This window comes from Euprymna scolopes, chromosome 30 (genome assembly GCF_053919585.1).
Source record: "Euprymna scolopes isolate OS-2025 chromosome 30, ASM5391958v1, whole genome shotgun sequence".
NCBI classification, from domain to species: domain Eukaryota; kingdom Metazoa; phylum Mollusca; class Cephalopoda; order Sepiida; family Sepiolidae; genus Euprymna; species Euprymna scolopes.
The window spans coordinates 39,601,926-39,628,687 of NC_136511.1; the positions used below are offsets into that span (position 1 = coordinate 39,601,926).

At 34.4% G+C, this 26,762-nt stretch overlaps 2 protein-coding genes across 2 annotated transcripts in view; both read right to left on the reverse strand.

Moving 5' to 3' along the window:
* Window positions 1-1,853, reverse strand: part of LOC145254757 (uncharacterized) — an 89,470-nt gene extending 87,617 nt beyond the window's left edge. The window contains exon 1 of the mRNA XM_080113507.1: window positions 1,612-1,853. The gene's annotated coding sequence lies outside the window, so the exon portion shown is untranslated. The remainder of the gene's footprint in view (window positions 1-1,611) is intronic.
* A 13,787-nt stretch (window positions 1,854-15,640) lies between these two features.
* Window positions 15,641-26,762, reverse strand: part of LOC145254756 (iron-sulfur cluster transfer protein NUBPL-like) — a 55,561-nt gene continuing 44,439 nt past the window's right edge. Inside the window, exons 8-10 of the mRNA XM_080113506.1 lie at window positions 25,334-25,540; window positions 21,268-21,350; window positions 15,641-15,976 (exon numbers count right to left, since the gene is read on the reverse strand). Of these exons, the coding sequence (XP_079969632.1) occupies window positions 15,899-15,976; window positions 21,268-21,350; window positions 25,334-25,540 (368 nt within the window). The 3' untranslated portion in view covers window positions 15,641-15,898. The remainder of the gene's footprint in view (window positions 15,977-21,267; window positions 21,351-25,333; window positions 25,541-26,762) is intronic.

The following is a 26,762-nucleotide window of genomic DNA, read 5'->3' on the forward strand; positions in this document are numbered from 1 at the left end:
TAACTGTGGCAAGCAGGGCCAAAACATTATTATTAATTGATTCGAGCGACAGTACAACACATACGTTGTTACGAAACATTCATATACACATACAATGTAACACAGGTTCTTAATTCGACTTAATCAAACAAAAAGAAAAAAATATATATATATTTATGATGTACATACCCGTCACAAACCGAAGATGCCATATTCCAAAAATCACATAAATTAATCAAGTATTTTTTTAACTAAGAAAATCAATTTTATTACGAAGTGAAACAATATTTCGTTATTTTTTGGGGTTTTTTTTTTACAACAGCGTAGCATAAGCACCCCCAACCTGCCCATGTTAAGAACGGCTTTCGGAATAACCCCCTCCCCCAACCTGCCCATGTTAAGAACGGCTTTTAGAATAACCCCCCCCCCAACTGCCCATGTTAAGAACGGCTTTTTGGGGGGTGTTTATTCCGAAAGCCGTTCTTAACATGAGGAGGTTGGGGGAGTGTTTATACTACGCTAGGTACTGTCGTAAAAATATACTGATATTTCTTTATTCGCCACTTTTTTTTTTTTATAAATAAAGGGGAGACAACTCGATTTGAATTACAAATCAAAATCACTCTTAATGGATACTCTTAAAATCACTAAAAATCGTAAAAAATGATTTTTATGTATACAATTACTTGATCAATTTACGTGATTTTTTAATTTTTTTTTTTTTTCCACGTCGCGGCGTATATAAAAGATTTTTCTGTTTTTTTTTTTTTTTTATCGGATTCTAAATAAGAACCGAACGTCATTATTCGTTGTGCATTGTGCACCTGAAGAAGGTCGGAGGTTACATCGGCCGAAACGTTGTGATAATAACAACCAAGAAGATAACAATATTCGTATAACGCAAATAATTCTTATCTAAAAATTCGGAAACTTAATCATTTTCTTTTTAAAGTTATTTTCATAAATTTAAAGTTTGGGGTATATTCTTTGAAATATATTTTTAAATATTGGTTTTGAAATTTAATAATAAAAAAAAGTGGGGGGGGGTCAATACAGCTTTTAAACCGGATTGTTTTTTAAAACTGAGCTAAGAAGTCGGTGTTTGTCCAGTTCAAAACTGTACAAATACCAAAATAAATAGGTTATCTTTACGATTACTGTTTCTAACTTACTTCCGGTTGCTGCTTCGTTCTTAATTGATTTTGTACGGTATCTTTCGTTTGTTAAATAGTTACGTGAAGCTACAGAATAGATAAAGGAAACCCACCTCCCTCTCCTGAGGTTAAGATGGGCTTTTTTTAAATAATGTTATTTCGGAAAAAAAAAAGAAAAAAATCTTAACAAGGCAAGGGCAACCGGAAGTTAAGTGAAAACAGCAATCGTAAAGATAACTAATTAATAAACAGAAACTGTTACCTAATTTTTTACAATATATTTCTAAAGAAAAATAATTTGGTCATTCTGCGTCGAAGCAAAAGAAAAACAATTTAATTTTATTCCTAAATTTTTATATTTTTCTTTTAACTTCATAAGTTAATTTTATGTTAAAATCAAAATAAATTATTTTATAAATAAATTCGTTTTAAAAAAATAAGCAAAACAAAATGATTGCTTTTTTTTTAATCAACTTACGTTTTCATAAAATTCTCTATACACAGAGTTCCTCCCTTTTTTTTTTCTTTAATATCTGAAAAAGGGGTCCATTTTTCATCCATCATCCGACATTATTTCCATGTATTTTTGATTTATAGAAAAATAATTCAGACATTGTCTAAAAAAAAAAATAAATGACGAGAAAAAGAAAATTTTCGTCCGATAAGAAAAAAAAGACAATCGATATTCACATGGAACTTCGGGTCGCTTATGATGTCAACAAATTAATCGCCCCAAACAATAACATTTCTTTCTTCAAAATAACAAAATATATTTGAAATACAAATGAAAAAAAAACAAACACTTATTTGGTTTATTATAAAATAATTATAATAAGAGATAGAATAAGCAATCCATTAAAAAAAAATTGTTTACTTTTTAATTATTAAAAATATTTTGTTAAATGTTGTAAGTGATTTTTAGGTTCTGTAAACGGTGTTAAGTTGAAACAGTTCCTTTACGAAAAACAGTACCTAAAAGATATAAAGCTATCTTATATTATTTCGAGTATACACTTTGTACTACTTCTCTTATAAATAATGTAGGGAAATGCGTGACTTACCTAACTAGCACGTGTGTGTGTGTGTGTAACGAAATGAATGAAGAAGAAAGAAACAAAAATGGCTGCTCTTTATATACCTGCAATGTTACCATGCAGATGAGATGCTCCTGGTTGGAGATAAAAGAGGGTTGATTTTTCAGAGAGTATGTTCATTTTGAAGTTGGATTTTGAAGAAGTAAGTTTAATCAGCAGAAGTGCTTTTGCAGTTGAGAGAAGGTGCGTTATGTATACAGAAGTTTGGAAGTTGGAAGTTTGGACAACAGTGTCAAACTTAACCAAAAAATTGTTGATGTGAAGGGCAGAAGAAATAACACGCAAGTTATTTAATTATAAGCTATTTTGGCCCTTGGTGTGTGGTGACTCAACAAGCAGGAAAAAAATGGACAGATTCGACTTTCGTGTGATACCTGAGTTTGACGGGTCTACCACTGGACCGTCTGTTGTCGAATGGATTGAGAAGGCTGAGAAAATCTGTAAACTGTGCAAAATTAAAGAACCAGCCACAGTCATTCCTCTGGGGTTAGCCGGAGGGGCCTATGCAGTCTACCAGCAACTTGGGGATGAACCAGACTGAGATGAAATCAAGCAAAGCCTGTATACAGCATTTGGTACAAATCCGTTTGTTGCATAGCAACAGTTCACAAGCCATCAACTTCACCCCAAGGAAACAGTTGACATGTACCTAGCCGACCTACGCAAATTATCTGTACCATTTGGTGGGGTCAACGACAAGATATTAAGCTGTGCCTGAGGAAATCAGTAAACTGTTGCGGCCATCGTCACGAATTGATGAATTGACAACAGATGAGTTATTGACCCGAGCTTGAAACATCTGTAAGGAACAGGAGCCAATTGCAGCAGCAGCTAGTATTCGACATGCAGCAGTCGAACCGCATGGAGGCAATGTGGATTCTCTCCCAGGTAGTAATAAGTGTGGAAGCCCAGTGTGTGGGGAGGCCAATCATTTTGCTAAGGAGTGCCGGAGTGATAGGAGGTGTGTATATTCACAAGCACAGAGAACAGTACAATGCTATCGCTGCAATAAGTATGGGCACATATCTCGCAACTGTTTGAGAAACGAAGTTGGGGGCAAGGCATTATCGCCACCCTTGCCCTCTGCCAACCAATAAACACAGTATTACCGGTCATTGGCATTAAAATTGACGGCACTCGTAGACACGGGGTGTCCCCGGTCTATAGTTAGTTCACCTCGCTGTCAGATGTGGCGGGAGCAATCAGTAGGCATCAATGGCTTATTCCGAGCATGTTGTGATGAAGGGACAGTCACGATCTGTACTGAGAAGGGTGAAACAGCCAAAGTTGACGTTCTGGTGATGCAAGAAAAACCCCTTGGCTATGATATGTTGATTGGAATTGATGCAATACAAGCCCTAGGAGGCGTCATAATCACAGCGACTGGAGGTGTAATGCTTGGAGAAGGGAAAGAAGTCTGTGCAGCCATGTCTATTGAATAAAAGGACTTCTGTGCTACATTTGGACTGCAAAGTGGAAATGGACCATGAGCCAGGCACCAGATCGGCTGTGCAACACCATTTCAGAGTATGCAGTTTCTACCAAGAATAGGGCCGCATATGAAGAACTTCAGACATGGATGGATAACGGTTGGTTAATACTGTACCCACAGGAATGTTTGGGACCACCCAAAGGATTAATTCTGCTCATGGCCGTTGAACAACCTACTAAAGACAAAATTCGGCCCATAATGGATTACCAAGAATTAAATCAACATGTTGATGCTTTCACTGGAAACGCAGCTGTGTGCGCTGCTAAACTAAGATAGTAGCGTCAGAAAGGGAGTAATGTAACACTGCTGGATTTGAAGAGAGCCTACCTGCAGATATGTGTCCATGAGTCATTATGGCCATTTCAGACAGTGATAATCGAGGGAAAACGATATTGTTTGACATGTTTAGGCCAAAACCTAAACGTAGCACCCTTAATAATGACAACTATTATTAAAACTGTTTTGATACAGGATGAGACCACAGCAAAAGCTGCTTAAGCTTACATTGACGACATCTACGTTAATGAAGATATAATGTCTGCAGATGCGGTTTGAATAAAATTGGAATCGTTTGGGTTAATAAGCAAAGATCCTAAGCGCCTAAAGGATAGGATGCCCGTGTTAGGCTTAGAGGTCTGGGAGGAGGATAATACTTTGCGATGGAAGTGAGGGAGCCTGATTCCAGAGTCACCCAATGTATTGACAAGGTGCATTGTGTTTTCTATTTGCAGGAAATTAGTAGAACATCTATCTGTCTGTGGATGGCTCCGATCGGCAACAGGAGTGTTAAAAAGAAGAGTAACTGCAGTAACCAAAGGATGGGACGAAATTGTGGATGATGATTCTCTCCAGCAAATGATGGCTGAAACATTGTCCAGAGTACATAGGAACGACCCTGCCCAGGGTAAGTGGCAAGTATCTGGAAACAAACTGAATGCATGGGTTGATGCAAGTTCACTGGCTACAGGTGTCGTGTTGGAACAATTAGGTGATGTTGTGGGAGATGCATGCTGGCTTCATCCGAAAAATGATGCCCAGCATATAAATTTGTCAGAACTTGATGCCACGTTAAAAGGGCTTAATCTTGTCTTGCATTGCAATGGCAGGATAAGGTTGTGCATCTCCACACTGACTTCTTGTGTGTTTACCACTGGTTGACTGACACCTTGACTGGAAAGGCTTTTTTTTTTTTTTTTTTTTTTTTTTTACACAGTGATCACCACTTATCAAGGCCCGGAAGCCACTCAGGGATAAGGGTTATTGCAAGTACATCACGTTAGTGAGGAGATTTTATGAAGTGTTTAATTAGGGGGGCGGTTCATTAGGAATTTGTTAACATTAGACTTGAAGACATCCAAGTTGTAGTCCGGAGGGAAGCAGGCAGACGGAACAGAGTTCCACAGGCGTGCAGTTCTAAGAAAGAAGCTTTGCTCATGAAATCCGCGTTTTGATTTAGGCACAGATATAGAGTGGGGGAAATTTAAATGTACATTTAAAACTAGAGCTGCGAGTGAGACGTTAGTATGAAGGAGACTGGCAATAATAAAGCGTCTAGTTGATGAATACAGCTTGCAGGTGGACATTACCTTAGTTTCATTTATGCAGAATTTGGCTGATAGCTTGACTAGAGTACCAAAGAGGTGGATTGATGTAATGAGGCAGGAATCTGATCCTCCGCAACAGACATGTGCGACCGTAACAGATCAATTAACACCTGACCAGATCCGTACAATACATCAGCAGAGTGGACATCCCAGAATTTGGAGGCCAACATATTTTGTCTGAAGAGTGTGTCCTGCAACTACAAGTGCATCAATCAAGGCACTCGTGCGAAGAGTGTCAGCGAATTGATCCGGCAATGTTCCAATGGCAAAAAGGGAAGCTTGAGGTAGAGGACAACTGGTATTGAGTAGGAATTGATGTAATGCATTTTGAGGGCAAGCATTGTTTGACCTTTACAGATTGTGGCCTGACACATTTCACGATATGGCGTCTGTTGACACGACAGGATGCATTTAGTATTATACAACAGTTGAGAGCTGTCTTTTGTGAACGTGGTGCCCCACTTGAAATTCTGACTGATAACGCCACTATGTTTCGATGTCAATAATTTCAGAAATTCATGCATGAATAGGGGATTAGAATGTGTTACCAACGTGCATATTTTCCCGAAGGTAATGGTATAGTGGAGCGGTGTCACCACACCATCAAAAGAATTTTGGCGTGGTCACAGTGCTCTATTCCAGAAGCTGTGTACTGGTATAATGTGATACACAAGGACGATGCAACACCAGCAACTGCACCAGCCAATGGGATTTACTGCTATGAACAGCGTGTAAAAGGAATTGATGTCACATCATCAGTGGTTAGCGTTGTCAATACACCATATCAAGTGGGAGAGCATGTTTGGGTAAAACTTCCGAATGCTGGGTGCACTGCAAAATTTTGCAGAGGAAAAATAGATAAAATCATAAGTCTTCAGACCATGTTGATTGATGGTGTATCACGTCACGTAAAAGATATCCGCTCCTGTTATACCTCTTCTGATTCTGAGGATGATGAGAAGGATCACATACAGTTTAGGGATGATCCTGATCGCCTACTGCCTCTTCAGGGGAGCATAGAAACATTACCTACAGAACCAGATGAGGGAATGATGGGACATACTGGTGGCAATAGTGATGAGAAAGATGGACACGAGGAAGTAATGCCACGAGTTCCTCATCAAGGTACTCAAGAAAGATGAATACTGCCCACCCTCGATGATAGCACCACAAGAGGGGATGATGGAACATACTGAGGAAGATGGAAATGAGGAAGTGATGTCTCCGATTCTTTGAAGGTGTACTCGACAAAGATGGATACTGCCCTGATTGTGAAACACCGCCTATGGAACCATAAGAGGGGATAATGGAACAAACTGGTGGCAATAACGGTGGTAATGAGGAAGATGGCAATGAGGAAGTGCTGCCCCCGATTCTTCGAAGAAGTACCCGACAAAGATGACTGCCCTGTTTGTGATCATGGGGGGAGTGTAGGGAAATGCATGCTTTACCTAACTAGCACATATGCATAATTCAATGGGTTAGTCGTGGAACGAAATGAGGGAAGAAAAAAAAATGGTTGCCTTATCTCTTTATATGCCTGCAATGTTACCACCTGATATGCAGATGAGATGCTCCTGGTTGGAGATAAAAGAGGGTTGATTTTTCAGAGAGTATGTTCATTTTGAAGTTGGATTTTGAAGAAGTAAGTTCAATCAGCAGAAGTGCTTTTGCAGTTGAGAGAAGGTGCGTTACGTATACAGAAGTTTGGAAGTTGGAAGTTTGGACAACAGTGTCAAACTTAACCAAAAAATTGTTGATGTGAAGGGCAGAAGAAATAACATTTTTTTTTTAGATGTGGAATTATTCTGACAACTGTTTTCATCTTGGATGTTATTTTCATATCGTTTCAGCCGATGTAAGGAATTCTCTCACATTGGTTTTTGCCCCTGGCAGAATGAAAGAAAATCAATCAGAAATTACAACAGGCTCACCTATTAAACTTCAACATAAATTTTATTAAAACAAAAGATCCAAGTTGCAAAAGATGTGTCATCTTTAGCTATCTGCTGTACTAGGCCGGTAACACCCTGAAAGGGTATTAGTTCATCTTCACAATATGCTGGATACAAAGCTGATGAAGAATGCTGCAACAGGTTGAAGAGTTGAAAGATGCCTTCCAAGATGGATACTACTAATCCGGTAGCCTCATGGAGTTCACTGTAAATGACCATCCGAATGGCGGACAAATGACAGGTCAAACTGTAGACTTTAATTTTGTCTCTGACAGACATTATATTGAGAAAGCTGATCAGACCCAATAAATATAGTTACATTTAAATGTTGTGGAAGAGATTCGCACCATTCATTTGCTATTTGACCGTGATCACCGACACATCAGTTAAGATTCCAATCTTGACAATCAGTCCAGCAGAAACTGGATCATTTCTTAGCTTTTTATCTGGCAGGTTGAGGCATTCATTCTCTATAGTCCTAGAAGGTCCACTCTTCCATGCCTTGCCTTCCATATTTCGGATAGAATGTAAATGTTTGTTGCTCAGGTGCTTTCATGGGGAAATGTTAACGGAGCTACTCAGGCAATTTTTAATCGGCCAAAATGCTCCTCCTTTAGGGGCGCTGTCACATCTTTCTGAGTGGGCTTGAAATAAATACTGCAATTCATGGCAGTCGTGGCTCCAGAATAATGACGTGTAACATACTTTTGCTGACATTTTTTGTTATTGTTAATGATACCGGTGTGTTGGGTTGAAGCTTTTATTCTGGGTAGTCCTAGAAAGTCATCTCTCTCAGGCCTTACATTAACCTCTTTGGGGTGGAATAAATTTCTTGCTTACTGCCTGAGGCACATTGATCTGGGAATGTAGGCAAAGATATAATTCAGTGGAGAGATGCTATATCATTAGACATGTTTTCTTCCTTTTTGATCTACTCATTTCAGAGACAAGAAATATAATTACATCTAAACATCATAGCAAAGATTTGCACCATTCATTTGAGATGCATGCTAGTTGAGGTTTCGATCTCAACAATCAGTCAGGCAGAAATTGAGTTATTTTGGTGAACTTTTAACTGTCAGGCTGAAGCATTAATTCTAAGTAGTCCAAGGAAGTCCATTCTCAGAGTCCTTTCTTCCCCTCTTTAGGGTAGAGTCTATTGCTTACTGTCTGAAGCACCTTGACCAGGGAATGCGGACAAGGCTGCTCAGGCAATTTTTAAAAGGCCAGAGTATTCCTTTTAGGAGCACTGGCTTGATCCTCCTCACCTTCTGATCTTGCGGTAGGAAGAAAGAAAATACTGCAATTCATGGCAATTTTAATCCTACAATCATGCAACATATCAGGTGCCGTCAATAAATTTCTAGACTTTCTCGTATGGGCACTTTTATTGACAATACACACATGAAACTCTGGTCCATTTTGAAGTAATCTCCTCTGACTGCAATGCACTTGTTGTACCATTCTAACAACTTCTGGAAGGCCGCATGTTGTGGGCATCGAAACTGAGAAAATAGTTTCCATTTTTCTTGCCTTTGTTGTGTCAATTCTCATTATTATGTATCAGTACATGCATTAAATTTGAAATACGTAAAATTGAACCTTTTTTTCAATTTTTTCATTAAACTAGCAGCAAAATTAAAAAAACAAAGAAGAATGTTTTTTTAAAAAGCACTTCTGCTTTTTTATTTAAACAATCAATACAACTTATATATTGGCATGGGTCTTGTCTAATGATTATAAAGACCCTTATTATTCGTTTTGCTTTTGCATAAAAAATCCATTAGAGCTCAAAAGTCAGAAGTAGAACAAGTTTAGGCATTACATGTTTTAAAAACATGTAAATTTGTTTAGGAAAGAAGGCGAGAAGAGATATTAGTAATGAGAATTTAGCGACAATGATATGACAAATACAAACGATATAAATATGGTTGTGAAAATCTTTTTTTCTGGTTTTTAGAAAGTTTTCGTCATAATTTTAATATACTAAAAACAAATCTGGAGGTTTATTCTTCTTTCATTAAAGAATAAACATTTTTAATCTTTAAAACGAAAGATGTTTTTGTTTTCAAATATTTATCTAAAGAGAAAAACTGATCAAATTGTAGAAATGTAAAAATTCCGATTTTTATTTGCCATTGGTTCAGTCTTCAAAAATCTTTTTCAAAAGAAACAATCATTTTCTTGTATTTACATTTTTTACAAAATCTTTTAATCCATTGATATTTCTTATTGATATAAGCGATACTTATTGTTGTATATGCAAGTGAAACATGAACTTTGATGGCAGAGCATGAGACGAGATTAAAGAATTATGGTTGGACTAACTCTGCGAGATAGACAAAGAAATGAAGATATCAGAAAGATGGCTTAAAATTAACAGATCCATCAATGACACTGTTCGAAAAAGAGATTTACATTGTTCGGATATGTTTCCTGGCTATCAGACTTTAGCTATATAAAGAAATCATATCAAGAAGATTTTATTGAAGAAAGATCAAGAGGACGACCACCAAGGAGACAGACCAATCAGGTAACTGAAAGATTGGCCCAAACCATGATAATTGAATTTTGGGTACTTATGCAGAATAACAACCGTGCTATCAGTGGAATTTTCTGGGCAGTTTGAATAAAACACTGGAAGGTGTCAAACGAAAGTCTTGTGATATTTATTTTTTGTTTTAGTGCAAACACTGGTGAATTTTTTTCAATGAAAAATATATTATTTCTATTATTACAAAGATAATTTAATGAAAAATTAATTGAAAAAAGATGAAAACAATATTCTTTTTGTTGTTACAAAGGAAATGCAATAATTATTGGACAATTTTTACAAAACTTTAAGAAAATTAAAATGCAAATAAAAATCACTCATTGTAAGGTAAGTTTCATGAAGAAATAATTATTTTTTTGAATAAAAAATAATTGATAACAAACAATTTTTTGATTTTTTTAAAATTATATTTTGTTTATGAATTCTTTTGTTCAAATCAAGATATTTGGCTATGATAGCAAATGAATGGTTTCTTTTGGCATATTACATAAACTTCCCAGAAAATTTGGATGATAGCATAGTCCTACATACATATCGAATTTTGTTCTCAAACATGTGATAAAGCTCTCTAGATTATGCATACAAGTAAATCAAATCAAATTTCAGTTTTTCTTTTTTTATTTTTACAAAGAAGTCACCACTTATCAAGGCCTGGAGGCCACTCAAGGATAAGGGTTAATAAGTGTACAGTAGTCAATGGGATAATGACGTAATAGTTGTTAGTAGTGGAAATTTGGTAAATTTGATTAATTAAAGGGAACAGCTCATGAAAAACTTGTTTACGTTGGATTTGAAAACGACCATATTGTAGTCAGCAGGAAAGCGGAACAGAGTTCCACAGGTGTGCAGGTTTAAGCATGGAAATAACGATAGAGTCAAGACTCTTGGTTTTTTACCTAAGAGCAAGTGTAATGTTTTCACTTATTGGGGTTTTTGTTTGAAATTTTATACAACCTTTTTTTTTTTTTTTAAACAAAGGAATCACCACTTATCAAGGCCCAGAAGCCACTTGAGGATAAGGGTTAAAGAGTGTACAGTAGTCAAAGGGATAATATCATAGTAATCGTTAGAAGTGTAAATTTGGTAAAATTGGATTACTTAAGGGGAACGGCTCATCAAGAACTTGTTTACATTGGATTTGAAGACGACCACATTGTAGTCAGCTGGAAAGCAGGTAAACAGAAAAGAGTTCCACAGGTGTGCAGTTCTAAGAAAGAAGCTTTGTTCATGGAATCTACATTTAGGTTTAGGCACAAATAAAGAGTGGAGGAAATTATTTTATTTCATTTTTTTTTATTACATTTTCACCCCAAACAAGGCACATTGCCACTTTGACGTAGGGGGCTACAATTAGGGAAACAAGCTACAGGGGTACTATGTGGGGAGTTGGACAGCAAAACATCGGTTCACGTTACACTTGAACTTCTGCATGTCAGTACAGTTGAGGAAGCAGGAACCTGGAAGGGAATTCCAAAGTCTAGCGGTTCTGGGGAAGAAACTACTGGAGTAGAAGGCTCTTTTACATCTAGGGATCTCTACTGTGAAGGGGTGGGATTTTGCTGCTTGCCGGGTTTGTCAGGGGTATTTACGTAGAGGGGATACAAGTGCTTGCAGTTCGCCGTTAAAGTACTTGTAGAACAGGCAGAGGGATGCTACAGTTCATCGATGGGACAGAGGCTGAAGCTTAGATGACAGTTCAGGACCTATCAGATTGGCGACTCTCTTTTGAACCTTGTCTAAGAGTGAGAGACTAAATGCACCAGCCCAAATATGACAACAATACTCCATACATGGGCGAATGGTGGTCTTATAGAGGTACAAGATACATTCGGGCGTTAGTAGCTTTCTGGCATGGTAGAGAGAACCTACCTTTTTCGCAGTGGTCCTGGCAATGCTCTCAATGTAATTGTTCCAACTCATGTTTCCTGTGAACGTTAGGCCGAGGAGTTTAAAAGATGTGCTTTCAGATAAAGTCTTTTGATAGTGGTTTCAGCTAGATAGGTGTTTTTCTTGAAGTTTGGCAAGGGGAGGGGGCCATAGATTGGAGCTCAGATGAGCATTTGCCATGAAAATAATGGTAAAGCAGAGACACATGCTTAATTATATTTTGCCAATGTTCTCTAATTCAATAATTAAAAATATTTTTTTATTTATATTTATTAGAAACCCTATAAGCATTTCAACCATCAAATCCCTTTCCTCTGATAGCTCTATAAAAGTAGCTGTTGATGGGCAGGAGTTTGAAGAACATAATATTAATGCTGGCATGCTTCAATGATCTATTCTGAACCATGGCCTACTATAATAATATGTATGTATAGTAGGCCATGTCTGAACCCAAGCTTCTGATCTTCATTAATGATCTTCCAAATAATATTCTGAGATCATTTGTTTACATTTATGTAGATGACACAATTGTCTATGGCAACACTTTGAAGAGCATTGTAGATCAAGATTTTGCTGATTCTCTCTTTTTTAATCTAGAACACACGTTACAATGAGGAAAAAAAAGTGGCTTGTTATCTTTAAAATCAAGCCTCTCTCCTTTCACCACTAATGCTTCTTTCTTAGAACTGCACGCCTGTGGAACTCTGTTCCGTCTGCCTGCTTCCCACCTGACTACAACTTGGATGTGTTCAAGTCCAACGTTAACAAATTCCTAATGAACCACCCCCTTAAGTAAACACTTCATCAAATCTCCACACTAACGTAATGTACTTGCAATAACCCTTATCCCTGAGTGGCTTCCGGGCCTTGATAAGTGGTGACCACTGTGTAAAAAAAAAAAAAAAAAAAAAATTTATTTTGCTCCTATTAAAATGAATGGCTCTTTCTCCTTGGGAGAAACCCCTTGTTTTGATAAGCTCATGGAAATGACTTCCCCACCAGCTTTAGAATAGAAGACTTATATCCAATGTGTTGCAAAGATTGTTGAAAGAAATGATTGGATCATTCTATTGCACTAGAAAATACCTGACTTCTGATGCAATCTTCTACTTATATAATAGTCAATCCTAAAATGTAATACTACTACAGCATCTGGAGAGGTGCCAATAAGTAGAGATTATTTAACTAGTATGAATTTTGGCTAGGGTTACATGAAGTACATGTCAAGATAACCTGGTAGCAAATTGTAATAGACTAACCTGCAGCTGACATGATTGAAGTTGTGGGGGGGGGGAAGTCGAGAGTTACCTTCCTAGAGAAAATGTGCAACATATACAAGGTCTTCCAAAAGTCTTGGGCACATTTCAAGCCTTCATATCTGTTTAACTATGAATAGTAGTAATATTAAAATGGTGTCAATTTAAAGCTAAATGCATTAAGTATTTTGTAATTTTGCTATTGACTTTTTTATTTCTTTTCAGACCCTTATCTTTAATAATTCTCGAGATATTCAATGCCAAAATATACCAAAGACTTTTGAAACACCCTATATATATGTGTGTTTGTGTGTGTGTGTGTGTATATGTAAATGTAGGTAATTACGGAAGGGGATTCAATCTACAATACACATGGAGGTCCTTTCTTTCTTCTTCCCATCTACACAGATTCTCTCTTCCTTTTTCTATCTTTTTTTCCATTGGCGTCTTTCATGTCTAGCTAACCATTGTTAGTGTTATAGGGGTGTTAGGTTGTTCCATTATAACATTTTTAAAGGATTCGTGACTACCTCACATAAAAAGGTTGACTCTTGTACTTTTTGGAGAATCTATAATAGTGTGGTTAATAGTGGAAAGCCCACTATTCCTCCTCTAATTATTCATATAATTTCATCTTAATGGTCTTCAGCTTATTTCATCTTCTAAGGATGAGGCTGATCTCTTTTGCTGCCAATTTTTCACTCGATGATTCTGGTGCTGTTCATACTGATTCTGAAATCTGATCAGTCTCTTGACTCTGTCGTTATCACTCTGAAGATGATTGTTGCGGTTCATTCTGATCTTGATCAGATTAAGCCTTCTGGTCCTGATGCAATTCCTGCTGTCATTCTCAAATGTTTTGCTTTTGGATTTTCTTCAGATCAAGACAAGGATAAGGACCCCAATCAACCGAGGAAAACAAAAGAACAGATTTCAACTGACACCGGTTTGACCTTCACTTTTGTACATAACCCTTATCCCTGAGTAGTTTCCGGGCCTTGATAAGTGGTGATCTCTGTGTAAAAAAAACAAAAAAAACATGCACATAGTAAACAAGTATAAAATAAAAGACATGTTCAGACTTTTTATATAGAGTATTTTTATTTTTATTTTTACAAAATTTTTTAATAAAACTATTTAAACTAAAGAATGTGTTTATACTTACAAAACTTTATATTAATTAATAATATGATTTAAACCAAACACACGGTAAGTTTTTGAATATAAGAAAAAAAAAACATATTTAAACAAAATATATTTAAATAAATGAATGTTTTTTTTTGTTTTTTTTTTAATAAAAATATCAATCCAGAGTGCCTCATTTTGGGGAGCTTGCCTCTCCCAAAATGGGAGACCGTAGATTGGAATAGCAAGTTTTAAAAAAAAATTAAATACCAGCTATTAAAAAGTTTGGTTTAAATAATTTTTATAAAAAGTTTTGGGTTAACACTTTAACCCAAAACTTTTTAATAAAACTATTTAAACCAAACTTTTTAATGGCTGGCATTTAATTTTTTAAATATGGAAAAACCAACCACAGACTTTTAAAAGTTTATTTTTAGATGTATTCAGTTCTCTTTTGAATGAATATCACATTTAAAATTGCCACTGACAAGTAATTTTTATGATATTAAGGCTTTTAGTATCCAAAGGTATTCCCTAGTATCTTCACTGTTTGCCATTTTTTTTTTGTCTACACACATTCAATTTTTGCGCATTTGCTGTTCTTTTGTTTTTCTCGGTCGATTGGGGTCCTTATTCTTGCCCTGATTCTTTTCTCTTTTCAAAATAATACAATCTCTGTTTGTCTCAGTCCTGTTTCCCTTTATTTTAGAAGGAGTCCTCTGTTGTCTTTATCTTAAAAAATACTGGCAATCTGTCTGACCCAACTAAGTATTGTCCTGTTAGTTTCCTCTCTGTTAATAACAAAGTTTATGAAAAGTTGGTCAACAATAAGCTGATTAATTTTCTAGAAAATCTGGGCCACTTTAGAGATGTTTAATATGGCTTTTGCAGTTTTCATTCAACTACAAATCGTAGTAACTCTGCGGATCTATCAGTTTATAGATAATTCAGGAGAGGCTAGCGCCATTGCGCTTGACATTTTGAAGGCATTCAACAGAGTGTTGCATTCTGTTCTTCTTCATAAACTTCAGACTTATGGTATTAGAGGTAAAGTTCTTGACATTATTAGACTTTTTTCATTCTGATCAAATCTGGATAGTGTCTCCTCACTCTTTCCCTTGTTCCTCAGGATTCAACTCTAGGCTCAACAGACATTTTAATTACCTTTTTGTTTTGTTTAATATTCATTAGTTTTTTTTTTTTTACAAAAAATATGTATTTTTATTTATTTAGCTTTCAACACATTTTCTTATCCTTACGTTAGGGTTAGAATGATATTCTATGTATTTTCAAATTAAATTTGTGGTCTTTACAGAAAATAAATAAATCTCTAAACATCAAATTTTTTTTTTATAAATTATTGCTTATATTTTCAATTCCACAGTGCTTTCAATATATAAAATATTGTACACATACCAGTGTGGTATCTACACACAAAAAAAATTAAAACATTAATATATGTTTCCATTTGAATCCAGGAGAGATCAGCTATCACCCGTATTTCATAATATAGCTGAATAATGAAGAAAAATTATGTCTATAATTCTCTAAGGAAACGTTTGCTTTTATTTATTAAAAAAATAATCTTTTCGCATCGAATTTGGTTTTAAAAATGAGTTCTGATATTTTTAATTCTATGGTGATTTTTTAAAGTATAAATATTGAATCTATGGTTGACTTCTCTCCAAAATCTCTGACAATTCAACATTTGTCACGAGGTCTCCAGCCGTGGTTTCAACTGCACCATAAAGTGACCTACAGTATATGTTGGCATGTCATGACCCCAAATCCATCAATGTTATCTTCCGTCATTTTCTTTTGTATTTTCTGCAGTTTTGGATAGTATTTTCTTTGCAATGTCCATGTAAACTGCAGCCTGTTAATAAAAAAACAAAAAAAACAATTAGTAATAGAAAAAAGTGTAACATTGCAAGGGGGGGGAATATTTTTCGATCTCCGCAGATTACCTGTCATCTTCCTCATCATCATTCTAAAGAAGTTGGTGACATCTAGTGGTAAAGTTGGTTATGAAAGTGATAGGGCAGTTAAAGTATTCTATACCTCTATAAGGCCACAATTCGCCCATGTATGGAGTACTGTTGTCACATTGGGGCTAGTGCATCTGCTGCTTGTCTCTCGTTCCTGGACAGGGTTCAAAAGAGTCGCCAACCTGATAGGTCCTGAACTGTCATCTAGGCTTCAGCCTCTGTCCCATCGACGAGATGTTGCATCCCTCTGCCTGTTCTACAAATACTTTAATGGTGAATGCTCTGATGAACTGCAAACACTTGTACCTCCTCGACGTAACTACCCCCGATAAACCCGACAAGCTAGTAAGTCTCATCCCTTTACAGTAGAGATCCCTAGGTGCAAGAAAGCCTTTTACTCCAATAGTTTCTTCTCCAGAATGGCAGGTCTTTAGAACTCCCTTCCGGGATTCTGCTTTCCCAACTGTACTGATATGCAGAAGTTCAAGTGTAATGTGAACAAACATCTTTCTACTCATCTCCCTTCATAATGTCCCTGCAAATTAAGTCCCTTATAGTACCCCCCTGCTTCAAAGTGGCACTGTGCCTTGTTTGGGGTGAAAATTGAATAAAAAAAATAAAAAAAGCTTTTTCTCTCAGCAACAAAAAATGTAACAAAATCAAAGAAAACCCGCAACACATATTTGTGTTGCTATGATGGGATAAGTTGATTTACCAATTTTAGGAATAATGATCTTCCCTAGACACTGCGATTCATGGCAGTTATGGCCTCAGAATCATGATGTGTACTTTTGTAACATACTTTTGCTACTAGACTTTCTGTTAACTATACTACTGTGTCATTTCGATGACCTTTTAACTATAGGGTTGAAGCATTCATTCTGGAAGTCCACTCTCCCAAGCCTTACCTCAACCTCTTTGGGGTGAAGTAAGTTTAGTGCTTACTGCTTGAGATGCTTTGACCTGATAATGCTGATAAGGCTGCCCAGGTAATTTTTATAAAGCCAGAATACTCCTTCTTTAGGAGCATTAGCTGGACCCTCCCCACCTTCTGACCTTGTGTCACATCTTCCTGTGATGGGAAAGAATTAAATACAGTGATTCAAAGCAGTTACAGCCTCAGAATCATGACACATACTTCTGTAATATACTTTTTCTCTGTTTGTCTTGATTATTACCGACATGCAAGGATACACCAGCTACGATTATTGTTCTTTTATCCTGCTCCATGCAATGTGAGCTTCCCCCGACTTTCTTTCTAGATTATGTGTGACTCATTGGCTCACAATCACTACTGACTCCATTTAAAAATTCATAAACTGCAACATGCCACACAGAAGTAGAGAGTGTGGGCCACCTGACATGCATTTGTAAGGTTGTGCCAAGAGATGGCTACTGTACAATCTGACACAATGGAGTGTGTAAATATCTCCACTGGACCATCTGTAAAAAGTTGAATATCAGATGCAGCAGCAAATCATGGAAAGAGAGGAAAGAATGGTTGGAAACAAGCCATGCACCATCCACTATTCAATTCCAACAGCTATTACCTAAAAATCCCTGCTGTTATTGGTTAGCGATTCATGGCAGTTATGGCCCCAGAATCATGATGTATACTTTTGTAACATACTTTTGCTACTAGACTTTCTGTCAACTATACTATGTGAACTAAAAATGGAGCTATTAAGCCTGATATGGGGCAAGGAGAAAGAAGCAACTTTAGTAGAAGTTAATGCCCCGAATGATCATGGGTCAAACAGAGCTGAGAGTGGAAAAGATAATGAAATACCAACGTCTTATGTACGATATGAAAAGAAATTGGAAGCTTAGGAAGATCTCTTTCATTCCAGTAATTATAGGAGCATCCAGACTCATGAAAAAGAATTTTAAAAACTACCTGGCAAATATGCCTGGTGAACTAAGTGCAAAAGAGATGCAAACAATTGCACTTAAATCTTAAAAAGACCTCTTGATTGGAATGTATGAGATAGCAGGTGAATGTCTAGCATCTGTTAGGATGCCCCATCCCCAGCTAGAACAAGATAAGAAAATTAATACATGCTTCTTGCACAACTAAAAATAATAAGTCTCCTCATATCTATGTTATCCTTATTAACATAGAAAAGATTTATTTTATTATCTAATTATGGTATGTTTTACTGTCCACAGTCCTTCGACAAAGTGGTAAAAAATCAAATATATAACAAATAAATATTACCAAAGGCAAGATAAGTTACTCTTCTACACAACTGGGTAGGTTTTTAGTATTTTTACTAAAATGTAAAATACTTAACCGGCTCGAAAAACAAGCAAGTTCAAAGGGTACATAACCACAAGAAAAAGTGGCCACAATATATTTGTTATGTGGCCATTTTTTCTTGTGGCTGAGTACCCTTTGAAAACGCTTATTTTTCGAGCCGAATAAACATTTTACATTTAGTAAAAACACTAAATACCTACACAGTTATGTAGAAGAGAAACTTATCTTGCCTTTGGTAAGATTTATTTGTTATATATTTGATTTTTTGACCACTAAATGGTAGCATTTATTTATTATATATTTGATTTTTTGACCACCTTTTTGAAGGACTACGAACAGTAAAACATACCCTCTAATGTATATACAATTTTGTGTATGAACATACCAAATTAAATAGAAAAATAAAGCAACTAAAAAGCAACGTTGAAAAAAAAGTATCACTCGTTTTCTTATTGCTAAAAAAAGCATTAAAAATATTAGAGTGGATTCACATACACTGAAAAAATACATAGACAGTTAAGAGATTGATGGGTGACTCATTCAGTTAATTGCAAATTACAGTCAATTAGAAAAATTAAAATGGATTTATTTTCAAACATAACTCAATCTCAGAACTAAAGAATATTTTATCATGTATTTTGTGCCATTAAAGTATATTACAATTGTTACCTGAGAATCCAACATTCAAATTTTTTGGTTTAGCATTCACAGGTAACATGAATTGAAATGAATACATAGAAGATATTAACAAAGCTGCTGCAAGGAAAGTGGGCTCCTTTTATCGTGCTAGAAAACTTCTTGCATATGCCAATATCCTATATCTCAACAAGGCCACCATCTGCCCATATATGGGGTATTTTTGTCAACATTGGAATGAGCTCCAATGAACTTTCTGATCTGGTATCCTCTTGATGTAAGTACACTTGACTAACCCGACAATCATCTAAATCCCATCGATCCATGTGGAAATCTAAAGATATTGGAGGGATTTTTACTCTAATAGTTGCTTTCCTTTAACTGTAAACCTTTGGAACTTCTTCCCTGCTCTTTGTTTCCCTGGCAGGAATTTAAATGTAATTTGAACAAATCTCTTGCTGCTCAACTCTTCACTTGGGCAGCCTCCTATAAATATAGTTCCTAGTAGCCTCTTACAACTCAAAGGCAATGTGCCTTGTTTGGGGTGAATTAAAGAAAAAATATATAAAATATATATAAAAGATATATAAAAAAAATAAGACAAAACTTTTAGGAAGCAAATGTTCACTATTGCTTGCCAAGATTGAGACAAAGTCTATACTGAGGAAACCCAACATGCTCCAGGTAAAAGAATTTATAAGCATAAAGGTGTTGTTCAAAATAACACATTAAACGCCTTATTCTCACATATGCTTGACTGGAATCACTTTTAACTTTAATAATGTCACACTAATTAAACTCATTCAACAGAAATCTGTAAACAGATTAATCAAATCATCTATGATAGCACAATCTAAAAATATCATTAAACAGATGATAGGCTTTCTTACTGTTTTCCTTTTCTTAGCTAAAATTATAATTAACTTGTTCTTGCTCTCTCTTATTCTCAGCAATAGTATTGTTCTGGTATTATTAGATTGAAATGAAAACCTGAGAGAAGAAAAAGTGTAAAAGAATCACACAGAGAAAAAGAGAAATTAATTTAATACTCTTTTCATCTAAAAGAAAGTTATTTTTATATACTAATACGATAGCGTGCGTTATTTTGTGTGTCATGCTTACATCTTTTTTCTTTTGAGTGACTGTCATTTAATTGTTATGACTTTCCATTTCTTGTAATAAATAATATTACCAAGATATCTTTATAAATTTTGGTTTCAGTTTTGATTATAGCTGATGGCACTCAAGTCATCTATTGTTTTATAAATACTTTTACCAAGAATTCTTCATAAGTTTTGGTTTCGGTTTTGATTGTAGCTGAAGGAAGTAAAGTTATATATATATATATATATATATATGCACATTTTTTTTCTTCATAAGTTTTGGTTTCAGTTTCAATTCAAGCTGATACACCCAAGTCATATGGATATATTTTTTTATTTTTGAAATCACAATTTTATAATATTCCAGTAAAGCAACTTGTCCTGACGACATTCCTATTAAAAAAAACTATAATAGCTCCCATACTTACAAAGCTGTTTACGCATTGTCTTAAGGAGAATTGCTTCCCAACACCCTTAAAAACCTCATCAGTATGTCCCGTATTTAAAAATTCAGGCGATCGCCTCATCTCCCTCTCAGTACAGACCAATAAGTCTCCTGTGTGTCATAAGTTGCTGGAATCTATGTTAAATAGAGTAGTCAACCACCTCAGCAAAAATAACCTCCTTAGTGACATGCAATATGGTTTCCATTTTGCTAGATCTACAGCAGATGTGCTAACAGTTAAATGCGCCAATGAATAGTTCCACTTGAAAGCTGAATTCTCATGAAATGAGCAATTAAAGACTTCAAACCATTAAATGAAAGCATCCAACTCAGAGGAAAATCCAGCAACATTCACAAGTGGAAAGTTCTTGGAAAGAAACTCTGTTCATAGAAGTTCCATCTGATTTAAAGTATACAGAGGAAAAAAGGAGAGTTCTTTAGAAAAGCCAGTTCTTGCTGAGAGGTTTTTACAGGGAAATCAGAAATTGGTGCTCAGTTGAGCATCTTACCATGTAAATCCTAACAGAATAAAGGAAGACTAGCAATATCTCTTCTTTCTTAGAAAAATAAATTGAACATGAATGAATACTCTGACACAAGCTTAGAAATGCAAAAAAAAAAAAAATGTCTGAGGATAAAATGTAATCATTAGATAAAAATGTTGCTTTTCTGTGTGTGTGTGTGTGTGTGTGTGTGTGTGTGTGTATGCGTGAGTAAAATGTCCATTTTTTTTACCTGTGGGCTTTTTGGCTGTGAAACAACAACTGGAGATCCGCTATCACTATTTTCCCGAATGCTCAGATGAAGAGGAACATTTCCTGTAATGAAAAGAGAATTTATTTCACTTAAAAAAAAAAAAAAGATAACATGGTAATCTTCGTATTAATAAAACGATCAGACAAGATTTTGTGCGCCTGTTTTTTTTTTTTTTTGCCTATACATTACTGATGTGATCCTTAGAAAAGATATATCAGGTTGTTGCATAAGTTCCTGCCGTTTCATAAAAAAAATTTGGTTCTAAAACATGTCTTGATATTTTGCAAAGTGTTATACATCATTAGAAAGCACATATTCTGTTCTATAAGATAATGGTCATCATTTTTAGCTCATATAATTTTTTCTCATTTTTCAGAACCGTCAAATGGATTGTCAAGTAGATAAAAAAAAAATCACATTTTCGACACCTTCTTTTTGCCTGAATTCAAGGTAAAAAAACCGAGTGAAGTGACCATGGATATTTGTGCCGTATATGGAGAAAACGTTATAGCTGAGAGAACTGTTCGAGATTGGTTTACCAGATTCAAACACAGTAATTTTGACCTCAATGATGCTCCTTGTTCCGGAAAACCAATCAAGATAGATGAAGACCAACTCAGGGTACTTTTGAAGGAAGATGGCCCTCAGACATGTAGAGAATTGAGTGAAAAGATGAAGATGTGATTTTGCAACAATTTCACACTACCTTCAGTTGATGGGATTCACACAAAAACTTGGAGCTTGGGTCCCACATGAACCTACTTTTGCTGTTAAAATTCTTTGATTTTCTTAGAAAAAAGCAACAACCAAATATATCGTTTGAAGTAGCTGAGCAGTCTTGCTTCAGTTTGAATAATAAATCTGGCATGTCACAGTATGGACGAGTATTGTAGATGAAACAGAATTCATAGCATGAGGCTTGTGTACCTTTCTGCCTATACGTTATTTTGGTGAATTGAATTATTTTTTTTATTTATAATAATATATATATATTTTATATATTATAATTTAGCAAAACATCTCCACTCCTCTGCCTTCAAGAACTTTTTCCTACTGTATATTTTCTCTAATTCACTGGCTAGACAGAATCAAATATCGATTTGTCAGATGTAATTTAAAAAATCCAACCGACTTTTCGGTCCTGGGTATGACCTTAAACTATATCCGATGGTGAGGCCCTAGCTTGTGGGCTTTGGGGAGTGTAGAGCCACTCTTTAATTGCAATTGTTCCCAGGTCCACTCTGACCCGGAGTGGTAGTACCTGTTAGGGTCCCAACTATGGGTTAAATAGAAACCAACTTAAAAAACAAATATATTCTATTAAAAAATTGTTCTCCAAAATCACTGGATTTGGCATTAAATAACCCAAAAGGGTTGATATGCCGTAAAAGAAAAACAACCAACCAACCAACCAACCGACTTTTCTTTATATATCAAATTTTCAAATACACACTTACATATGAAAAAAAAAAGGGAAGAAAACCTTAGGCCGTTTTAGAAAATTCTCAATGTTTCATCCCCATTTTCGGGGAACTTCCTCAGAAGAATGACCAGGATGATTTAGGAAAATAAAATGAACCAAAAATGGAGGAGAATCCTAGTAAAAGTGAGACATTTATAGTTTTTATGTACATATAGGGAAAGCAATTAAAAATGTAAGCGGGGAAGGCGTATGTTAAACATAAGTGGGGAAACCTAAGTAAAAAATTAAAAATTAATAATGTAAGTGGGGAAATGTGTTTAAGACGAAACTAATCAGGTTTCAAATCTATGTATCAATGGGGAAAGCGATTAAAAATGTACGTGAACGAAACTAATCAGGTTTCGAATCTATGTATCAATGGGGAAAGCGATTAAAAATGTACGTGAACGAAACTAATCAGGTTTCAAATCTATGTATCAATGGGGAAAGCGATTAAAAATGTACGTGAACGAAACTAATCAGGTTTCAAATCTATGTATCAATGGGGAAAGCGATTAAAAATGTACGTGAACGAAACTAATCAGGTTTCGAATCTATGTATCAATGGGGAAAGCGATTAAAAATGTACGTGAACGAAACTAATCAGGTTTCGAATCTATGTATCAATGGGGAAAGCGATTAAAAATGTATGTGAACGAAACTAATCAGGTTTCAAATCTATGTATCAATGGGGAAAGCGATTAAAAATGTACGTGAACGAAACTAATCAGGTTTCAAATCTATGTATCAATGGGGAAAGCGATTAAAAATGTATGTGAACGAAACTAATCAGGTTTCAAATCTATGTATCAATGGGGAAAGCGATTAAAAATGTATGTGAACGAAACTAATCAGGTTTCAAATCTATGTATCAATGGGGAAAGCGATTAAAAATGTACGTGAACGAAACTAATCAGGTTTCGAATCTATGTATCAATGGGGAAAGCGATTAAAAATGTAAGTGAACGAAACTAATCAGGTTTCAAATCTATGTATCAATGGGGAAAGCGATTAAAAATGTACGTGAACGAAACTAATCAGGTTTCAAATCTATGTATCAATGGGGAAAGCGATTAAAAATGTACGTGAACGAAACTAATCAGGTTTCGAATCTATGTATCAATGGGGAAAGCGATTAAAAATGTACGTGAACGAAACTAATCAGGTTTCGAATCTATGTATCAATGGGGAAAGCGATTAAAAATGTATGTGAACGAAACTAATCAGGTTTCAAATCTATGTATCAATGGGGAAAGCGATTAAAAATGTACGTGAACGAAACTAATCAGGTTTCAAATCTATGTATCAATGGGGAAAGCGATTAAAAATGTACGTGAACGAAACTAATCAGGTTTCGAATCTATGTATCAATGGGGAAAGCGATTAAAAATGTACGTGAACGAAACTAATCAGGTTTCAAATCTATGTATCAATGGGGAAAGCGATTAAAAATGTACGTGAACGAAACTAATCAGGTTTCAAATCTATGTATCAATGGGGAAAGCGATTAAAAATGTACGTGAACGAAACTAATCAGGTTTCAAATCTATGTATCAATGGGGAAAGCGATTAAAAATGTATGTGAACGAAACTAATCTGGTTTCAAATCTATGTATCAATGGGGAAAGCGATTAAAAATGTACGTGAATGAAACTAATCAGGTTTCAAATCTATGTATCAATGGGGAAAGCGATTAAAAATGTACGTGAACGAAACTAATCAGGTTTCAAATCTATGTATCAATGGGGAAAGCAATTAAAAATGTACGTGAACGAAACTAATCAGGTTTCAAATCTATGTATCAATGGGGAAAGCGATTAAAAATGTATGTGAACGAAACTAATCAGGTTTCAAATCTATGTATCAATGGGGAAAGCGATTAAAAATGTACGTGAACGAAACTAATCAGGTTTCAAATCTATGTATCAATGAGGAAAGCGATTAAAAATGTATGTGAACGAAACTAATCTGGTTTCAAATCTATGTATCAATGGGGAAAGCGATTAAAAATGTACGTGAATGAAACTAATCAGGTTTCAAATCTATGTATCAATGGGGAAAGCGATTAAAAATGTACGTGAACGAAACTAATCAGGTTTCGAATCTATGTATCAATGGGGAAAGCGATTAAAAATGTACGTGAACGAAACTAATCTGGTTTCAAATCTATGTATCAATGGGGAAAGCGATTAAAAATGTACGTGAACGAAACTAATCAGGTTTCGAATCTATGTATAAAATAGACAAAATGATCAAAAACGAATGTGAATAGAACTAATCAGGTTTCAAATTGTGCTCCTTGATTATTGAATTACTTATGATGGGTGCTAGATTGTAAAACCCATTTCTTTGCTTTATTGTACTGTAATTTTTGATTAGTGCCAACTCAAGGAGTCTTCATAAAGGTTTATCATGGGCAAATTTAACTAGTCTGGCCTTTGTAAAACTAAAGGAATGGTTATGATATGAAACGTCTTTTACTTAATTCATGTTAGGTTTCTTCTTCATATATTTGATCACAACTAGAGCAGAGGATTATATATATATATATATATATATATATTTTTAAATGTTTATGCATACCTAAAATGTCTAATTTCATCTCTTGTGCAATTCTTTTGGCTCCGTTGTTGCCAAAAATATGTTCAGCATGTCCGCATTTGGAGCATATGTGGACGCTCATATTTTGAACGATTCCCAAAATGGGAACGTCAACTTTGGTAAACATCTCTGCTCCTCTTCGTGCATCCAACAATGCAATGTCTTGTGGTGTTGTCACTATTACAGCACCTAAAAGAAATAAAAAGACGCAAGACATTAATCATTTTTTTTAAATATATATTTATCTAACATATAAAAGAAATAAAAAGACGCAAGACATTAATCATTTTTTTTAAATATATATTTATCTAACATATAAATATATATTTACCTAACATATAAAAGAAATAAAAAGACGCAGAGACATTAATCATTTTTTTAAAATATATTTATTTATCTAACATATAAATATATATTTATCTAACATTAATTAATTTTTTTAAAATATATATTTATCTAACATATAAAAGAAATAAAAGGACGCAAAGACATTAATCATTTTTTTAAAATATATATTTATCTAACATATAAATATATATTTATCTAACATATAAAAAAATAAAAAGACGCAAGACATTAATCATTTTTTTAAAATATATTTATTTATCTAACATATAAATATATATTTATCTAACATTAATTAATTTTTTTAAAATATATATTTATCTAACATATAAAAGAAATAAAAGGACGCAAAGACATTAATCATTTTTTTAAAATATATATTTATCTAACATATAAATATATATTTATCTAACATATAAAAAAATAAAAAGACGCAAGACATTAATCATTTTTTTAAAATATATTTATTTATCTAACATATAAATATATATTTATCTAACATATAAAAGAAATAAAAAGACGCAAGACATTAATCATTTTTTTAAAATATATATTTATCTAACATATAAATATATATTTACCTAACATATAAAAGAAATAAAAAGACGCAGAGACATTAATCATTTTTTTAAAATATATTTATTTATCTAACATATAAATATATATTTATCTAACATTAATTAATTTTTTTAAAATATATATTTATCTAACATATAAAAGAAATAAAAGGACGCAAAGACATTAATCATTTTTTTAAAATATATATTTATCTAACATATAAATATATATTTATCTAACATATAAAAAAATAAAAAGACGCAAGACATTAATCATTTTTTTAAAATATATTTATTTATCTAACATATAAATATATATTTATCTAACATATAAAAGAAATAAAAAGACGCAAGACATTAATCATTTTTTTTAAATATATATTTATCTAACATATAAAAGAAATAAAAGAACGCAAAGACATTAATCATTTTTTTTAAATATATATTTATCTAACATATAAATATATATTTATCTAACATATAAAAAAAATAAAAAGATGCAAGACATT